The sequence below is a fragment of the Ochlerotatus camptorhynchus genome, unplaced genomic scaffold (assembly GCF_037179485.1).
Source record: "Ochlerotatus camptorhynchus isolate MF236.1 unplaced genomic scaffold, CSIRO-AGI_Acam_v1.1 ptg000183l, whole genome shotgun sequence".
In the NCBI taxonomy this organism is placed as follows: Eukaryota; Metazoa; Arthropoda; class Insecta; order Diptera; family Culicidae; genus Ochlerotatus; species Ochlerotatus camptorhynchus.
The window spans coordinates 509,920-531,355 of record NW_027040673.1 but is presented as its reverse complement, the minus strand read 5'-3'; the positions used below and the strand labels follow the sequence as shown (position 1 = coordinate 531,355).

The 21,436-nt window shown below is 39.2% G+C and overlaps 1 protein-coding gene across 1 annotated transcript in view; it reads left to right on the top strand.

Annotated features, from left to right (window-relative positions):
• LOC135702055 (sodium-coupled monocarboxylate transporter 2) overlaps window positions 1-21,436 on the top strand; it is a 171,028-nt gene that overhangs the window by 104,613 nt on the left and 44,979 nt on the right. The window contains exon 10 of the mRNA XM_065223045.1: window positions 18,265-18,412. Within this exon, the coding sequence (XP_065079117.1) occupies window positions 18,265-18,412 (148 nt within the window). The remainder of the gene's footprint in view (window positions 1-18,264; window positions 18,413-21,436) is intronic.

Below are 21,436 nucleotides of genomic sequence, written 5' to 3'. Positions count from 1 at the left end.
CATTGAATTTCAGATCGCCAAACATGTAATTTTATATTTGAAAACCTGCTGTTGTTGAAAATTACAAAATATGTGTATCTGTGCAGCATCACGTATGACTATATCAAGAGACCCATTTTCAAACGTATTTCTGATACCATCAACCCAATTCAGTGGAAAGCACAACAACCTAATATTGTGCACTATAAATCATAACTATCGCTCATATCAGAACAATCGTAGCAATAACTCAGCAGACACGTTTCGTACGCAGCATTCCTCACACATCGTTCACATGAAATGGAATGTTCCCTTCGCAGCTTGCCTTCCCTTCCCGTGGTAAGGAAGATACAGCATTTCACGTACCCTTTCAGAAGCTGCTATGGCGACTAATTTTATGCATCATTTGCGTGCCATCTTTCTCCAGCTGATAAGAAAAGTATCTTCGTTTTATGGCGTATAGTTTTAATTTCGCCCGATCATAAATTATTAACTACCGTGCTTTATAGCGATCTTGGTGGACGCTTCCGAGCAATGTGGTACATAGGCAAAGCAAAGCCAGTGACGATGCCAAGACGATTCCATTCATCCTTCTGCACGGCCGATGAGATCGACTTAAAATTGAGGGGTTTTTCTCACTCAAAAACCCAAAAACGTAGGGAGTAAAATTTTGCTCACTTTTTGTCTAAAATCTGCTCAAATATGAGGAAAATCGACGAAAATTTTACTCAATCCAGGAGTGTACTAATGAACTGAGTATAACATCTCACGATTTTCCTCATACTCAAAAAATCCTTCCATGAAAATCGTTGCGAATTTGAGTGAACGAAACTCACGTTTGAGTTTATGTAATCGACCGTGTCATGAAGAGGACGGAAGTCGTTACTTTCGCATCGGCTTTCATAACTGTCACCGTCGTCCCCGCAATTTGTGGTCTCAGCTCACAAACAAAGAAAATTAATGAGCTTCCTTTTACAACCACCGATAGTTTTACGACGACGAGTGTGCCACATTTGTTCCTCCGTTCGCAGCGGGGTCACAAACACATACAGCCATTCAATTTGTCGGATAGCTGAATTGCTTCTGCCCAAGCATTTTGTTGCCATATCCTTAGAAATAAATTTCCTAGGAAAATACATTGACGAGGAAATGTATGACTATGCTGACGTGATGTTTTCCGCCATTGAGGGAGCATGATTTTATCGTTTGGTAATTCTTCGTCTATCAAACTTATTTCTTTTGACACTTTAGGAAATCTCTATTGACACGCCAAAATATGATTGCGTTGCGATCATTCTCTGGTAATATTTCTGCCGAACTTCTTATATCACTCCGGATAAATCAGCACGTGTAATTTTCTCTTTCACATGACTGGATTGGTGATTTGATTTTTATTTTTTTTTGTAATACAATATGACTCAATTATGAAAAACTAATGCCTTTCCCAATTTTGTCTTCAATAAAAATGATTCCCGTCGGTTAACTATGTTAACATATAATACTGATTTTTTTTGCCGAGATGGCCACAGACAGAAATAAGTATTCCCAAACCGAGCAGAGAATGAAAACAAAATGAAAACTAAATTTGATATTCTGATAAAAGCGTCATGATAACATATTTTGCCTACCGTGTGGTCGAGTTAATAGTAATCATAACAAAAATGAGATCTAAATAGTATTTGAAGGATATTAAAAAAATAACAAATAATGTTTTCTTAATAACAAATCCAATCTTAGTATGTAAACATATGAAAGCGAACTGAGGATTTAAAATCACCAGATGCTACCCGAGCAAAGCTAAAGATCAAATTGAAAAAAAAATGATCTTATGATGTAACTTATGTTTAGTACTCCAGTTGATCACAATTTTGGTTGACTTAACGGTTTACTCAGCAAAAATGAGAGCTAACTTTTACACAGTTGAATCAAACGGAAATCTAATCCTGCCTTCAATTAAATCAATTTGATGACTGATTTTGCATTCATAACATTTTACTGAATACGGGCCTGGCGTGAATGATCAGCATCCATGCTTTTCACGCTGAAAATTTTGAGCTCAAATCTCACCCCGGACAAGACGCGAATGACCTTAAATGTGTTAAACAAAACAAATAAACAACAAACGTTATTTTAACGACCGATGAATTTAAATTAAATTTCAAACAAGACGTTAAAAGCAGAACTTCAAGTAATGAAAGTTTAATGAGAGAGAGAAGGATTAGTATTTTGCATTTAATTCCACTACTTTATTTGCTTATCTTTGACAGATACGCGTATTTCGTCTACAATGTGCAGACTTCTTCAGTGTCTTGTACTAATACTCGACTGAAGAAAAACATCGCATCTACCGAATATATTAACACAGGTACATTTTCGCTTAGAAGCTAGGTAAACTTAAATTTAATTTTCTATAGGAACAGATACTCCTGCTGCTTACTCGTTGATGTGTCCTAGGTAGTAACTTGAAAAGCCATGTGTGTCCGTTTCCTTGATCCCTGTTGAGTATAGTTGAATTACGTTGTTTGTTGATCTCGAGGTTTTCTGCAACATCCAATTTCGATGGTGTAGATACGGTTCGTAAAATCGTGATGTCCTCCGTCGATAGTTGGTGGTCCTCTGTGAAGATGTGTTCTGCAACCTTTGATTTGAAATCATATGATAGGCCTTTTTCCTCTTGCTTTTTGGCCTTATTAACCTCCGCTATATGTTCTTTAAATCTAGTTGCTAAAGTTCTCTTGGTTTGTCCTACATATACTTTGTTACAATGATTACAGCTTATTTTACATACACCTGCTTTACCTAAAACATTAACTGGGTCTTTAGTGGATCCTAACAATGATTTCAACTGGTTATGTCTACTGGTGAAAACTAAATCTAATCCGAATTGTTTTAACTGTGGTCTTAGCTTACAAGTAATATCTTGATCAAATGGAACGGACACTCGTTTCAATGGTTCAGGTGCTGTGGTGAGGGTTGTAAATAATCTCCTTTGTAGAATTCTCGCTTTTTTATCGATGATTGCCTGGATTGTGGTCTCCTTGTATCCGTTGAGTCTTGCTGTTTCGAAGATGTACTGTAATTCCTTAACCTTTCCTGTATCGCTGAGTGGAAGAGTCTGCATTCGATGAATCATGTGGTGAAAGGCGGCCATTTACTGCTGGAACGAATGGTTGGAAGTATAGGGGATAACTCTTTTGGTGCTTGTTGGTTTCCTGTAAATTTCGTATTCAAGCGAGGAAGATGATGACGATTCCCTGATGACTAGAAGATCGAGAAATGTGAGTTTCCCGTCTTTTCTACCTCGTGAGTGAATTTGATATCCTTGTGAATTCTGTTGATCTCATCTAAACTTTGTGGAAGGGCTTCCCGTTTAACTAAATACGCTGAAGATATCGTCAACAAACCTCCACCAACGGTTTGGTAATAGTCCTTTCTCCTTCAGGATTGTCTCCAAGTTGGCCATGAAAAGTTCACACAAGAAGGGGGATAGGGGGTTTCCCATTGGGGCTCCTTTCGTCTGCTTGTAGAAGTTACCTCGGAAACAGAAGTAGTTCTCTTCCATACAAAGGCGGGTCAGCTTAAGGTACGTCCGAACCTTGTTTCTCCATGCTGCATCCTCTCGTTGTGTGAATAGCCAGTCCTCCAAATGGTTGATCGCTTCCTTAACCGGTACGCTGGGAAAAAGAGCTGTGACGTCGAAAGATACCATAATCTCGTCCTCGTTGATGTCTCCTGAAGATTGTAGTTGCTGGGCGAACTCCTGGGTGTTACTAACTGCTTTACTCTGGAACTGATTCGGCATACTCTGGAACTCTTTGACTAGCCACTTCGCTAGTTTGTGGGTGGGGGAACCAACTGCAGACACGATCTCTCGCATTTCATTTCCTGGTTTGTGGACTTTGGGGAGACCTTTGATCCTGGGTAGAATGGGATTGGGTTCCCGTAAACGACCTGCTCCATCTCCTAATATCGATTTGCACTCCTTCAGTGCTTTCTCCACGCGTTTCACTATGTTCTGTAAGGGGTCTACTCGAAGCTGTCTATACGGTCCGTTGTTAATCTTCGTTGTCATCTGATTATCGTAATCGTCTTTGTCCATGACAACGACCGCGTTTGCCTTGTCTGCCTTCACGTAGTATACTGCTTTACTGTTCAGCTTCTTTGCAATCCGAATTTCTTTTTCGTTGGCGCGACTTTGTTCCTGTCCGTCCTTGATTATGTTCGATGTGATAGTCCTAACCGTATTCTGTGATGTTGTTGGAAGCGTCTTGGTAATCGCTGTTTCTACGTCAATGATGATCTGCTCCACGTCTGGCTTGGTTGTAACCGCGTATCCTAGCCCCTTATTGAGGTGTGTCAATTGTTCTTCCGGGAATGCGGTCGTCGATCGGTTGACAACCAACCCATCAATGGAGTGAACCCTCTTCGTCGTGGTGATGGTTGATGGGATCTGCTCACCCGTTCGGTGTGTCGTCCGTCTCCGTTGAGACTCCTGTCGTAGTCTGTTTAGCTTCCTATCCTGCAGCTTCCGCTTCCTATCCGATTCGCACTACTCTGCTACCTTGGCCCTAGACAGAAACTCCTGGAATTTAATTGGATACTCCTTGGCCAATTTGAGAAGTAGATAACAACATTCCAAAACCTTCATGTCCAGTTTGCTATATAGCCGTCTGATGCTATCCTTGATGAACTCTGCTTCCATCCTCTTTACTACGCTGGGTGGGGTGGGTGTCCGTACCTTAATCCTATGGCTTATAGGTATAACCTTATATTTTTGGCATTTCTTCAGAAATGCTACGTCCTTGTAAAGCGATGCGATGGTTTTCTTCAATCCGATGAATTTATTTGTAAGTTGTATGTTGTTGTCCAACATGCCATTTTAAATATTTGGTTCCGTAGTTTTGTACACGACTAACACTTGAAAAGGGCTTATGCAAATATAATACGCATCAATAGAAAAATATATATCTTCCGAACGATTTGTTTGATTGAGATGGTGTCTTCAAAGCTGTTGCGGAAAAGTATTGTGCCTGTCAAGAAAAAATATACACTGTAAAAAATTATGTTTATTTTTTACAAAAAAAAAATCAAATTTATAAAAAAAAAATTAAAATTACTCAAATTGCATATGTTTTTTAAATTTTTTTTTTTATATTTATTTTGTAGTTTAGAAAAAGTAATACCTACTGACACTGTGCATTTTTTATGAATTATTGAAAAAATAAGTATTTTCCAAAATACTACCAATAGTTATCGAATATCTTTAAAATAGTGTTAATATTAAAACACATTAAATGTACAACAAAAAAGCTCAGAATGCTTATATTGCCCAAAGTTGTTATTTTCGAAATACTCGTAGGTTAAAATTCACTTGTCGCATAATTTGAGCAATTTTCACTCTTCTGAGATGTTATTCGTGAATGTTCAATCTTGAAAGTATTTTTAACAAAAAGCCCAATTAATTTCCTTAAACTTTTCTGCTCACAGTTTTTCAATCATAAGCATGAGTTAAGATATAATTAATTAAAAAAAAATATGCAATTTGAGTAATTTTAATTTTTTTTGATAATTTTGATTCTTTTTGTAAAAGAAAATTATAATTATTTACAGTGTATATTTTTTCTTGGAAGGCACAATACTTGTCCGCAACTTCTGCCAAGACACCATCTCGATCAAACAAATCGTTCACAAGATATATATTTTTCTATTGACGCGTATCATTTTTGCATAAGCCCTTTTCAAGTGTTAGTCGTGTGCAAAACTAGGGAACCATATATTTAAAATGGCATGTTGGGCAATAACAAACAACTGTGCAAAGTTTCATCATAATCGTAAAAGGTCGATCCGAAACGATTTGCGGATCTGTGTGGAACTGCTCTATATTAATAACTAAATGCTGGGTTAGGGAGGGTACTCCAGGGCACCCGATTGAAGCGAAATGTTTCGTGAATAAAGGGCAAGCTCTTCTCCCCACTCATTGGGGCATTAGACTGATGCAAAATTTGAAATTTTCGCTCCATAGTGCTCAAACGGTTTCAAATTGGGCCCTGATTAGCCTCCCAAAATTTGAACTCATTTAGTGAGAAACTGACTTGGCACAAACCATTTGAAGTTCATATGGGAATTACCATGGAGAAACCATAATTTTGGTTCATATCGATCTCAAAAATACCAGTTCATTTTACTTTAGAAAATGATAGCTGAGCTTGTTGAAAATTTTCTCAGCTACAACTTTGTTGAAGACAACTTTTCGATCAAATGTAAGGAACAAAAGTTAGTAATGATTCAAGTCACTAATGTCTTATGATTATGCTCAATCAACTTTTCAGCAGGCAACATTGGTGTTTATAGCCCGTAGAATAGGGGACAACAATCATGGCTACTATGTCACACTGCAGAATACAGTGTTGCCCACAAAACAGTTGCTTGATCGTGCCATAAGATTATCAATCTCTTAAACAATTAATAACTATTTAATTTGACGTTTGGCTGAAAAACAATATTCCGCAAAGTTGTAGCTGATAAAAATTCCCATAAGAATAGCAATAGAATTTGTTAACAGTACAATATCTAAAAGGCTAGTAATTTCCATATAAACTTCAAATGGTTTGTGCCATGTCAGTTTCTTATCAAATGAGTTTAAACATTCGGAGGCTAATCAGGACCCGATTTGAAACTGTTTGAACACTGTGGAGCGAAAATTTCAAATTTTGCATCAGTCTATTGGGGCATCCTCCTGTTGGATGGCCTGACTTTTGACCGGCTGTATAATCCTGTTGTTGGAAGGAGATTCTCATTTATCCCGTGGATGTACATGGGCAATGTTGAGGTTGAGTACAATTAGAGGTTATTAAACTTAATCAAGTCGAACAGCGAGGATAGTCTACAGTTTTCCTACAGTTGTCTTGCTGCAATGAGTGGTAGGTTCATATCATCATTGTTGGGGGCGAACTACGTTACTGTCGTCCGGATTCATCCAATCCTACACATCGGAACAGCATCACTTCTTGTCAGACCATTTGACAAGCATTGACAGTGAGTCATCGAGTCACTCCTCTCATGTGTCTTTGCTAACCACGAAAATATATTGAAAATGTATTCAAAATTTGCAAAAAGTCATCTTGCACCGGGGTGCATCTTACCCTATATTACCCTATCTACTATCCATAATAAGGAATAAATAACATCCAATTTGTGTGAAGATTAAATAATTGATCCAGAAGAGAACCAACACCATCCTATTTGTATTTAACGTCGGTCGACTGCCGATTCATCACATACGGCAATCGAATTCCAGGAAGGCGATACCACAACTGGAAACTTTCGAACCCGTACGGCTTTACTCCGAGGGAAGACGCGACAAGAGTTCCTTTCACCTCAGAAAATCACAACGACGCAGGTTGGGACTGACTCCAGGCACACTGGAGTGAGAAAGTAGTTACGCTTACCGCTCAACCACCGGCGTCGTTTTTGAGCTGATATTTGTGATTAAAGAAGTTTGATGCCATCAGAAATGTTTCTTGGTATGCAAAACTACTTCTTATGGTACCGGTAGTTTAGTTATTAATGCCTCTACAAGTGTTATGGACAATGTATTGTTTGTGAAATATTTTGTTTATTTTGTTTAGCATTTTACGTGTCATTTCATATTTTTATCGAACGGCAGGAGGTATTCATGTAGAAAGTTGTGTGATTTTCAAACAACCAGTGTTAATAACTGATCAAATATATGATAGTAATTTAATGTATTCTGCAAAGCCGCGTAAATTACCAGTTTTTTTTTATTAAAGAGACTTTCAGCCTTGGGCCTAAATTAACAGTTTAAACATGTTTGAAGACATAGCAAATTTGTAGAAATAATAGAAAATAATTTTAGTAGATATATAAAAAAAAATCTTATTTATCAGCAACTAAACAAATCAGTAAAGTTATTTATAGTAATGGCCTCTATATCTGTTGGCCCCCTTCAAGTTCGTTTTTACAAAAAAAGTGTTTATCTCACTTGTAGATGCATTAATCACCAAACTGCGACGATAAGATTGAATAGAAACTTTGCCCAATTCATAAAACGTCTGTAATCAACAATTTCAGCGAAAAAAAAAATAAAACATGCGTACGCTGATTCAAGCCGTGATATTTTAGACAGCATACACATCATGCAAATATGGTGCACCATTCAATGCGTTGTCCTTTCCTAATATTATTATTCCACGGCAAATGATAAAACAAATAAAGATCAAAGCATTCGTTCGCACACGGAGAGACGACGAGCACCTCTTGATTTCACCCACTCTTTTTAACCCACAATACAAACTGTTGAAAAGTTGACTACCGACCAAACTGAACGATCTTCTTATACGCCCAAATGAACCCCAGAAGATTAAAAACGTCATCCAAATATAATACTAATTATGGCAATCCTATCACAATACTAAAACTGCCTTCCGTGAAAGTGTATAATCATCTTAAATAACACCCACAAATTTGTGCCTTATATTACTTGGAAAATCAATCCACTGAATTCTTTCTCAAAGCATTCGAAAGAGAAGGTACTACTGATTATAAGCGAGCAGCATCCCACCCAGCTTTCAGGATGTCATTCAAATGAATTCCAATTCATGTTTCCATCTCATCACCCCCTTCCCTTTCCTCCTTTGATCCAATTGCTGGATGAAGAAAATTGCCACCCCCCCATCGCTCAACCATTGAATACTCAATTCGGAAGCAATCAGAAGACATCTGGAAATATGATTTATCGGAAGATGAATGGAATTTTCATTCGAATTCAAAGCCAACAGCGTCGCTTGAAGCCAGCTTTTAATTCTGCCGAAACAATACATTGGAGAGTTTTTCGCGACTCACATATTTATGTGCGCCAGGTTAAAGGTGAAATTGAGTGAAAATCCAATTACATTCGAATCGTCGCCTCGGATAATGACACACACAGCCAGGTAGGAGCTCTCAATCTAGAGTGTGCTCCAACGGGAAGATCCGCGCTATTGTGTGCTGCCACATGCTGCCTTCTGGTGGTGTGCCAACTCACCGGACCGTGTCCTTATTCGGGCTTCCATTCAGGGGATCAGGAAAACGAAACCATAAAAAATAGTGTGCATTCAAGAGCAGACGCCGGACCCGTAGTCAGTGGCACCAATGGCAGCAGATCGAACGCGAACGAAAAACCAATTTTAAAAAACAACGAGATTAATATTTTTTATCTCCTAAACTGAAAATTTTATAGTCTGCCATTTCGGAACAGGGGAGAAAAATTCTAGTCATTTTCTATTGGCAGTTGTGAGTCCGCTCACCGTGAGCCAAGTGTCAGAGCATCAAACGTTGGGCACTAGGGTGGGTCAAGTTTGTATGGTGGATCATAGCACCCTGTACCCCATATTGCACTTCCGATGTGTATTGAGGTCCCCAACAACGGTGTCAAATTTGAGTGCATTTGGTTATGATCTGGATTTTCGGGAGAATTTTAAATTTTGTATGGGAAATGAAACGAACCTGTTCATTTGCTTGCCAAAAATTCAAATATTGCTCAAATTTCACCAAATTTCGGAAATTGATTAGGAATACTATGCAGAACAACTTTGTTGAAGACTGGCATATTGCTCCGCGCATACCTACAGCCATATATATGAGCTTGTAGACCAAGTGACCAAAATGAAAGATTAGTATCTTTTTGTACAAAGATCAAATCGATTTTCAGACTTCGACAAAGTTGTTTTCTATAGTATTATCAAACTAAGTTCGAGATTTGGTGAAATATTTTGATTTTTGACAAGCGATTTAATAGGATCGATCCGTTTTCGATACATTTTCCCACACAAAATTTAAAAATCTCCCTCAAATCGAGATTATAACCGAATTCGTTAAAATTGTGCACAGATTTTGGGGATATCAATGCACTTTGAAAGAGCAGTGGGAAACAGGGAGTTGTAAAGTTTACCCACCCTATTTGGAACCTACTGCCACAGCCACCCCCATCCACTCCCAACTGAGTTGATCGTTTCGTAGAAAACAACGGCCTGAGTCATTCTTGGTTTGGACGGAACGAGAGTCCCCGCGATTCGCCATAACCCCGTTATCTCGTTTATGGATTTCGATATTTTCCAATACATTTGATTCTTTCATCCAGATTTGTTCACCATCACCGTCGTCGTCGTCGTCGACCAGCTGTTGGCTGAAGGGACATACGAAAAGCTCCGCGGCAAGGTTATGCACATCTGTAGTCAGTGGTCGATGTGGACTGGCGCTAGCTGGTTCTCAAGTGTGTTTATTCATTTCTAGATACGATCCAATTGTAGTGCATTCTTTTCGCTTCACAGATGAGCTCGTTTGGATGTTTTGTTTTCCCGCAATTCCCATTGATGATGCTTTGATTGTTGGATTTTGCAATGCACATAAAAACAACCGGCAGGAAAGAAATCATTCGTGTGTTAAGTTTTTGCTCATAACAACAGATGGCACGAGAGGGCGTACCTCATTCATATTGGCAATTGTGCTGCTGGATTAGAATGGTTTGTTTAGTTATCGAATGTATTGGATTGCGGCAGTTGATGTGCATCACAATGTCCTTTCAAGGTTTCTATCAGTTTCCATTACCCCTGGGAGGTTTCGATAAGCATGGCATTTTGTGTTATTTTTATCAATCCGTGAATAACAATTAGAAGAAGCTCCAGCTTCTGCTTCAATAATTTTAGCTGGAGTTTTATCAAAACTAGGAGGATATGGATTCCATCGTGTTTTTCTCTATTGTTCCACCATTCTTTTATCGAAACGTCTATAGACTTTCTACTATCACAGTCCGCTTTGCGTTGTGTTCGCCGATGGTTGTTTCTTTTTGTGTGTCCGATATTTTGGTTTAATTTCGAATGCATTTCAACCTAGCATTAAATATTTTAATTCGGAGCAAATGTTAGCTTTTCATTAAATAATGGTCAGGATGAAGTGTTTTTGTGAAAATGGTGCCTAAAGCAGCACAGGAATCTTTATTAGTGTTGATCTAAACAACGAAAGCTCCCGTTAGCCATATTTTTTTCCGGTTGCGCGAAACGTATTAAAACGAGTGTGTATGTGTGTTCATGACGAAGTGTATGTGGGAGAGAATACTGTAGCGGCAGCCCATCACACACATTTACCTCAGAGCAATGTGGAATCGTTGCCTGCTCGAAGTTTTTGGACTGGTGAAGGAATCGAAAAGAAATCAGCTAAGTATCACATTTCTAACAATTGAATTATTTTCAGCACATTTCCTGCATGTTATATTTTAATGTTGTGAAATTGATATGTATGTATTATGAAGGTGTTGTTTGTTTAGGTGTGGGTCAGCATCCCTCGGTTCCAGAAACCTGGTTTTGGGTTGTTTTAATTTTCAAATTAATTCGAATCAGTACAATTTACAATTTATTTAGCAACGGTGTGAGTTTGTTTGAATATATTATTTGCACCAGCGACACAGTGAGGGTGATGCTTCAATAATTTGGCGTTGACGGCAACCCAGTAGCTCTTTACTCCCATAAGTAAGTGTTGGTGTTCGTGAAACATGTTTGTAATCACACTGCCCTACTGAGAATTCCTATTAGAAGCGGACGATCTAGAGACACGATTTTTTTAATGTGATGATTCGCGCTAGAAAGAATCTTCGCACTGCGCCGTGGAGGGAGAGATCTCTTTTGTTCCTCCGTTGGTTGGATGGATGATCGAGTTTGAAGCTCTCTATATGGTGGAGGTAAAGTAGTATAAGTCATAGGTTGTACTTGTTGGTGGTGGTGAGATGAGAGGAAGCGAGGGCTGGTTGGAGCCGGTATGATTTTTTTTCTTTTAGGGAACACAGCTGGAATATTGGCGAAGGATGGAATGTATATAATCATACATAGCACTATTAAGGGCCTGTTCATAAACTACGTAGACAGTTTTTTTTTTGGATTCTTGACCCCCCCTCCCCCTGCGTAGACAATCCGTGAATAATTGTCAACCCCCCTCCTCCTAAACTGTCTACGTAGTTTATGGACAGCCCTTAACTAGTTTTGGGAACCTGAATGAACTACGGTGAAGCAACATTACTCGAGTGGTTACGTAGGATACAATTTTTTTTTCAGCGAACATCACAAGATCAACAAAAGGGCAAGTAGTGGCGCTCATACGTTCGGTGTATCAAGTAATGGTACGGCACGAGAGGCGGCGGGGGAAAGAAAAATTAAAAGAAAATCTAATACTTGGGTCTCTACCACACCGTCGCGAGATGTTTGTGGCCTTTAGTTGTGGTTGTATTGCTAATTGGTTGTATCGTACAGAGGTTTTACTCACACAACTTAACCGATTGCTTCACCAGGGTAATCCAGCTCATTGGTGCCATGCCATTTATCTTTTACTTGGGGAGGGAAGGGAAAGGTGGATCGAGAAACACCTTTCTAACAGCTCTCTTTCTCTCTCCATTTCTCTCGTGTAGATCGCTCTTCTAAAATGGACCCTACCCGATAGCTTTTATTGACAATAATCGTATTGTCAATACATTCTATATTGACGTCAATACATTGGTATTGACAATATTTCTGTATTCAAATCATCAATATTATTGTCAATAATTCCCCTTCGCCTCAATATAGTGAAACGTGTGGGGTTTGCTTAAACTATCGGGTGGTGGTGGTTGATGTCTCACGTGAAGAGGTGAGAGAGTAATTATGGAGAAAGGGGCTTCAGGAGATCCATTGGAGTAAATTGGTGTTTTAACCTTTAAGGTTAAGGTGCTGAGACACGACATGATCCGGCTCGGCGTTTACGGCGGTGTGTTGTTTTTATTGTAACTATTTTATTAACATTAAAATTTTAAATACCCGATTTAGGATGCTAAAAGAGTAGCAGAGTTGAGCAGAGTAACCATACAAAAATTATTAGCGTTTTTCGTACATGGAAGAGGTGGTCGCTTTGTTTTAAGTTTTATGGTTTACAGGTAATTGAAAACCAGCTAGAACAGATAAGCAAACAAAGCAGTAATTTTTCTTGCGTAAATATTAAATTATTTTATTGACGACACTATGCTTGATGGGGCCAAGTCTTTCACTTAATCGTATTATCTCACTTACATAATTCATGCTTCTGCAGTATAGGTCTTACAGCTACACGTCTCCAGTGTGTTTTATCTACAGTTCATATTATTCCTTAAATTGATGTTAAAAATGCTCCTGTATAATATGAAATCATATTGAATGTTTCAATATCGTATCCCATTCCGTTGATAATTAAATTGCACATGAACGTACAGATTCATGAGTCGCCTTATATGTGGATCCTGAATATTACTACATACTTCGTTACATTGTTTTACAACTTGTAATGTTTCTGGAGTATTGTAATGTTTCTGTAATGAATGCATTCACAGGATGAGAGAAGGAAGGCACCTTTTTATTGTTCACTTTATTGTATTTATATGTATTGTATTACTCATCGAAATTAAAATTAAGCAGAGGAAGTAACAACATTAAATAATATTATATGTAAATAATTATTAAGCAGGTTATTTCTCGTCATGTTAGTTATTCATCACAATTGTAGCATTATTGTTAGTATCATTCGAGCAAATTATATGTAATTGTTTAATAAATCCTTTATATTTCAGTGTTACATCCACCTGTCATTAAGAGCTGAGGAGGTATAGAGCTGCATCTTATTATATGTAAAATACTTCTTCATTGCAGTAGCAACTTTATTATCCATATAAATGTATTTTCATTATGTCATATTTTAATGTTCTGATATATTTCATTTCTCCATTGCATATATTTTCATTATATAAATAAATACTGGGTCGGGAGGGAGCATCAGGGTATCATTCAAACTGAAACTGGACGATGGTATGATTGACAGCCGGAGTCTAGGAGGGAATAAACACTATCATTTTCTTTATCCTACCGATTCGATTGTGATGGTGTGAATTCTACTCCAACAGTTTCAGGGCGATTGACGCGCCCTTCTTAACAAACCATCCAGTAGGAAGCTTAATAAGTATTGCGAATTGTGTTATTCGATTTGTTGGAGCGTATCGTTGGAAGGAGATTCTTACATTCCCGTGGATTTCGCGTAAGTGTCTCTGCTTACAGGTCCGCCCTTCCGTTTTTGGCCCTTCATACAGCGATATTGTGAATTCAGATCGGTAGCTCAAATTGATCTTGCTATTAAGTGGAGCTGCATACAAGACAAGTCTTGAACGGATGGTGGCTACCTTACATACATACGTCTATGGACTTTCTACCAAAGTCATGTAACTTTTAAATATTAATTAGTTGCTATATCGCTGGTGGTTAAATTGAATGCTTCTTACGATCGTAGTTTCAACAACATTATACACTGAAACCTCCGTTTACGAAGTCTTTTTTTACGCAGTATTCAATTTACGTCCCTCTTTTTACGAAGTAAATCCCAAATAACGAGGTTTTTTTTACGAAGTAAATCCCAAATAACGAGTTTTCTTTTTTGCGATTATGGGAATCTGGGAAAAACTATGAAATATCCCACAATATGGGTATCTTTGGAATCGGAGTGAGATGTAGGAACCGGAAACCCATGTCTGACGCCATGTTTAAATCCAAGATGGCGGCATCCGGTTTATGAAAAACTGGAAGATACTGTCAATACCCCACAATAAGGGTATTTTTGGAATCAGGATGACGTGTAGGAACTGGAAATCTATGTTTGACATCATCTTGAAATCCAAGATGGCGGCTTCCGGTTACAGAAAAACTTGGACATTCTGCCATATACAACACAAAATGGGTATTTTTGGAATCGGAGTGACGTGAAGGGACCAAAAATCGATATCTGACCCCATTTTGAAATCCAAGATGGCGACTTCCGGTTACAGAAAAACTTGGAAATTCTGCCAAATCCCCCACAATATGGGTATTTTTGGAATCAAGGTGACGTGTAGGGACCGGAAATCGATATCTGACGCCATTTTGAAATCCAAGATGGCGGCTTCCGGTTACAGAAAAACTTCGAAATTCTGTCAAATAGCCCACAATATGAGTGAGGTATAGAAAAACTTCGAAATTCTGCCAAATACCCCACAATATGGGTATTTTTGGAATCAGGGTGACGTGTAGGGACCGGAAATTGATATCTGACACCATTTTGAAATTCAAGATGGCGACTTCCGGTTACATAAAAACTTGGAAATTTTGCCAAATACCCCACAATATGGGTATTTTTGAAATCGGAGTGACGTTTAGGGACCGGAAATTGATGTCTGACGCCATTTTGAAATCCAAGATGGTGGCTTCCGGTTACAGAAAAACTTGGAAACTCTGCCATATACCCCACAATATGTGTTTTTTTGGAATTGGAGTGACGTGTAAGAACCGGAAACTTATGTCTGACGTCATTTCGAAATCCAAGAAGGCGGCTTCCGGTTACAGAAAAATTGGCAAATACCACCACGTCACCCCGATTCTTAAGATACCCGTATTGTAGGTTATTTAACATTATTTTTGTGTAACCGGAAGTCACCATATTGAATTTCAAAATGGCGTCATACATGGATTTTCAGTCCTAATAAGTCAACCCGATTCCAAAAAACCCATATTGTGGGGTATTTGACAGTATTTTCCAGTGTTTCTGTAACCGGATGTCACCATCTTGGATTTCGAAATGGCGTCAGACATTGACTCTCGGTTCTCACAGATTACTCCGATTCCAAAAATATCCATATTGTTGTGTATTTAACGGTATTTTTCTGTTTTCCTGTAATCGGAAGCCGCTATCTTGGATTAAAAAATCGCATCACACATCACATCGGGATTTGACAGAATTTCCAAGTTTTTCTGTAACCGGAAGTCACCATCTTGGATTTTGAAATGGCATCAGACATCGATATCCGGTCCCTACACGTCACTCCGATTCCAAAAATACACATATTGTGGGGTATATGACAGAATTTCCAAGTTTTTATGTAACCGGAAGTCGCAATCTTGGATTTCAAAATAGCATCAGACATCGATATCCGGTCCCTACACGTCACACCGATTCCAAAAATACTCATATTGTGGGATATTTGGCAGAATTTCTAAGTTTTTCTGTAACCGGAAGCCGCCATCTTGGATTTCAAAATGGGGTCAGACATCGATTTTTGGTCCCTACACGTCACTCCGATTCCAAAATACCCATATTGTGGGGTATTTGAAAGAATTTCGAAGTCTTTTTGTTAGCGGAAGCCGCCATCTTGGATTTCAAAATGGCGTCAGACATCGATTTCCGGTGCCTACACGTCACCCTGATTCCAAAAATACCCTTATTGTGGGGTATTTGACAATATGTAGTGTTAATGAATAGTGAAAGTGAATAGAGAAAGTGAATAATGAAGATGAATTGTGAAAGTGATGAGTGAAAGTGATACAATAGCAGTAGAATTAAAAGGAAAAACAATGTAATAAAGTATAAAATTAGTCTACTAAAACGCTCATCAATCAATTAAGACTTCCAAAGTAATTAATGGAGAGCTTTCGTTTCCAACATATTGTGATATACGGGGGGCATTGCATTCTTGAGATGGGTCACTGAATCTTGAATAGAGCTATCACCTTTTAACTCCCGGTCTGAAGTTGTCATCCATTATGGCTATTACTGACAGTTTGTTTCTATGAAGACAAACGCACCACTGAAAACATAATCCATTTCGCATGTTCTGTAGGAATCGAATCGATTCTTTGCGTTCTCCTACTATTATAACCGCAAAAGCAGTGCCAGTGTCATTATTCAACAAACTGAAAAAAAATTCAAACCCTGTTGCACAAAAACTTCTCACTCATCCGTTGCTCGATCTGTTGGTGCAATCCTAGTTGCTTGCATTTGCACGGTTCCCTTGAAAACACACTTTTCGTTACTCACATTGTTCGTCAGTAGAGTAGAGTGCCGCTGCAGAGACACAGAATCGAAAATGAAAAATCATTCAAACAGAGTTTCGCCGCTTTTCCGCACCCACAGAACACCTATCAGCTCAGTCTGTCGGACTTCGAGAAGGGATCCGTGATCCGTGTGTATCTCTTCAAAATGATGATGATTCGTGGAAAGTCTCTCCACCTCGATGAAAACTTGTCCGGTTGGAGGAAAACTAATTCGATAGAGCAAAAAGCATGTGGCGGGTGCTTCACTTCAGCAGACACTCCAGACAGACACAGATAGACAGCGAAAATAAAACAAAAGTCACTACGAATCAGCTTCGCTCGTGCCAAGGGGGGGGGGTCACTCCTGCATTCGGGTGTATCGAACATCAAGAATCATAAAGTGGATAATTTATGCAATCTGAAGTGGATGGCGAGGGGCAGGAGGCAGAGTCGTTAGTCATGCGATCTGACAGTTTGAGGACTGCTGCAGTAAAACAAGACAGCCTGGAGGATCTTCCGAGTAGGGTGCTGCTCTTGCTTGGTGTTCTTTTACGCCAGCAGTGTTCGTTTCGGATGGTGAAAAGAGGAACGTTGCTTCCAGTCGGTCGCCGCATATTTGCGTGCGCCTCATCACAGGGTCCCAGGTTTTCCTTTATGTGTCTTCTTCTTGTGAATTTCTTATATCAAATTCAGAAAAATTGAAACGAATTTCTGAAATCAATTTCGAACGGAAGTTGTTTTATGTCGTTTCGTGCACTTGCCTTTCGAGGAATGTGTTCGAACTTTAACTGTGATTCGAAGAGAAGAAAAACTGTGATACCGTGGGAGGGATGGCAGTTATTTGCCAGGGGTGCGGTAGGGACGGTTTGCAATCAAATTATTATTAGTGTTTGGTGAAGCATTTCCATGCTCGGCACTGTCTGTGTGTACAATGAATTGAAAGAGACGCTAGGAAAATTCCTTCGCTTAGAATCGAAATCAAGCCGGGTTGACTCTTTGGAGCACATGAAAGTAGAAGAAAAGAAGGTTCTTATTTATAGCTTGTGGAGCTAGAATCATTGAGACGACATAATGGCAAAGGGAAAGGAACCTCTGAGCCGTAAAAAGGATACAAAACGCCACTACTCAAGACTGAGCTTTGACTCTTTTGCATTGTATAGCTTATTTTTTCAAACATGCTATTTGCCATTATGATAAGAGGAAATTTTATTCGAATTCGTTGTGGTGGAAGATTCGAATTTTTGACTCATTTCACTGGAAAAATTTGTATGAATATTTCAAATGAAGCGTACCAGGTGTGCTCGGGCAGTCATTGTTTGAAAGTGTTTCAAGTAAAAAAGGTCTTGCTTCAAAACAAGTCGAGCAGTGCAAATAACTCAATCCAATTTCGTCTTCATTTTCTTTGCAGCTACGGAATCATCTCATTCAGTCTGGTATTTGTGGTGGAACGACTCGGTGGCATCTTGCAAGCCACCCTCACACTAAATGGCCTTATCGGTGGAGTAACGCTGGGGCTGTTCTCCCTGGGGATGTTCTTCCGGAATGCCAACAGCAAGGTAAGTGCCAGGGATGAGGGCACTGAAATGGTTTCGATTATCTTCCCATTCCCTGATTTATTTCAAACGTTTAATCGATTGGGTGGAGGTTGATTTCAGGAAGAAAAAGAAGCATTCAATCGAACTGGGTCACATGCATCGATGCGGGAATCAATTACATTGGTCTTGTTTTACTTTTACACACAATCGAAAGGAATCGACATTGTTTGTAAAGTTAGAAGTTTACACTAGAAAGATCATTTAGTGAGCGTTCTGCCGGCTCACAACCTAGTGTTCTTGATGCACTTCGACAGTTATGAAATTAGAGCTTTCTATGCCAGCAAATGCATGAATTTGAATATTGTGTGGCAAGCAAAATGATACTCTTTGCCCGGGAAAGTCGACAAAATTTCCAACTCGAATGATTTCCTCTACCGGATCGGGAATCGAAACCGCCACCTCCGGTTTGGCAATACCGTACATTTACTGATTAGGCTATCTGAGACGTCACGTATAATCTCGTTTAATTTTGAGCTCTAGTTGACATAAAAATTAAAAATTTTAGTAGCTTGTGTACTCAACATTGCTGATTTACGCGATATTGCTCTCAAATTTCCATTAAATATCGTGTAAATTTACACCAAATCTTGCGTTAATTTGCGTACACTGTATACATATTATGTTACAGTAAGCGTAATTGCCTCTCTCCCCAAAAGGCGTGGATTAATCCAAGTCGGCGCCACCGGGATTTTCTGAGGCATAAACTCTCTGATCACGCCTTTCTTTGGGAAGTAAAGCCGTTGGTCCCCGGTCCATGAGTTGACGATGGGTCGATAGGTAGGATCTAGTCGTGGAAGTTGTTTCCCTGGCGTCGGTAGCATTGGTACTCAGTACGGAAAACAAGATCGACGGAAAATATATCAAAGAAAAAAATAAAACATGTCCAACAACATTTTATTATCACTGGAACTTCAACTTACACACCTAGCCTCAACAACGGACCGTGTATCCTGAAGTACACACTCTAATATGCCTCCTCGGAAAAACCATTTTCCAACCACTAAAAGAGGCGTTGTTGATGATAAGAACGACGATGATGATGATGATGATGATGATGATGATTACGATGAGTCGACTTCATACTACACATACCCCCTCTAAAAAGCCCTCTTATGCCGTAGTCACAATCTCTCCATTTTTACTGGAGAACCCAGCGTGGAAGTGTTCGAAATAAGGAGCTCCACAGACGCGCTTGAGTTTCATGCAGGTGTGGTGAAAGCCCTCGGCTTTCCCCACTGACTGTAGGAGTGTAAGTGTAAATTGAAAATATGAAAATTTGATTACCTGCTAATATTTCCATTTTGGCTCAATGGCCATGCCAATGGTGGAGGTGTGGCACTGGCATGATGATACTGTTTATCTTCCCGCTAAATGCGTTCTTCTGGCAGTTATTTTAAAAGGTGGATCTTCAACGACGTTGACGAGAAAGTAGATAAGGGTCCCATGGAGCTTAAGATTAGATCGGAGAGCAGATTTCGAAGAAGCTGCTGCCGTTGAAGAAACGTGTGTGCCTCTGGCTTTCGGTTAATCGTTAAGTTCTAAGAGCGATGGCAGTGAATGGCGTGCTTTGAAATGGAAAGGTTGAAATCGACTCGTGCGCTATGATGTTCAATTTCAAACGATATTGCATTATTGCTACCTACCAACAGTACTTCACCGGCTGATGGATGCGACCGTAGCTCGTTCACTCGTTCCCACAACACCTACTTTGTTGTAATCCACAGTCAGTATGGAGGGATGATAATGTACAGCTTCACTGTGGCGTGATAATCGAAATCATTGTCGTCGGAATAATACGAGGTGATATCAATTTCTCAGTTTGGACGGTTTTGCTTACAGCAGCTGTCGGAAATTTCAATTTTTGAAATTGATCATGCATAAATGACTTAGCATTTGAGGGGGTGGTGTCAGATGTTGTAACCGGCAATGTATTAGGTATATAAAAATAAGCTGCGAAGATGGGGGGCTGATTACATTGTGAATGTTTTGAAGATGGCTTGGGCGTGTTCAAGGGCGTAGCCGGGTTTCGGAATAGAAAGGGAGCAATTTATTTTGGTATGAATATCTAGCTAGTTTGGGGCTCTTTTCCGCAATTGACTTTTTCTCACAATATCCTTGAAGTATTGCCAAATATGTCTTATTATTTCCTGTTAAGTAAACGATGAAGTCATTCAAATCTCTTAAAAGCAAACTCGTTTGTTTGTTTGTTTAGAGTTAGCTTTTAGCTGTAATTTTATTTTTTTTTTAGTTCAACGCATGTGTTTAGCACATTTTAGGTAACTTACAATTTTAATCCACTTCGTAAACAATTATTCGTCTGTCGTAACAGTAGTTTATGCATATTCGTTGAGTCCTTGTTAATGATATATTTCAATTAGTATTATGTGTTTTTTTAAAGCAAAGTGTACTTACAATTACAGTTATAATTAACAAATTTATAGTCTAACTTTTAAAGTGTTGTATGTTCTGTGTTGATTGTGATAGTAACATAACAATGATAAACGAAATTGATAACTGACAACTCAAGCTGACGACTTCTCACTTGACGTTATCATTTAACCGTTAGTTCTAAAGGATATCGTCAGCGTTTGCTGTTGACAGGGGGTCTGGTGCCGTTGCGCACACACTCCACCCTGTATTGCTTGAAGTTCCTTCAGCCATATCAACCTGCTCAAGCACGTCCAGTACCGCCAGCTTGGTCAACGGCCGCTGAAGTACACCCGTCGTATGCGTCCATCCTTCCCTGGATACACCTTCTCAACGACTCCTCGCTCCCAGCTATTCCTCCTTGCCTCGTTCACGACTACGACCAAGTCTCCAACTTGGATCGATTTCACTTCCTGGAACCACTTCGATTGTCGTGAGATGACTGGAATATATTCTTTTATCCACCGATTCCAAAAGCGGTCAAGCATGACTTGATCGTGGTTTCAATTCGAACGTATATCCGACGTAATATCCAACGGAGCGACGGTTGGTTGACAT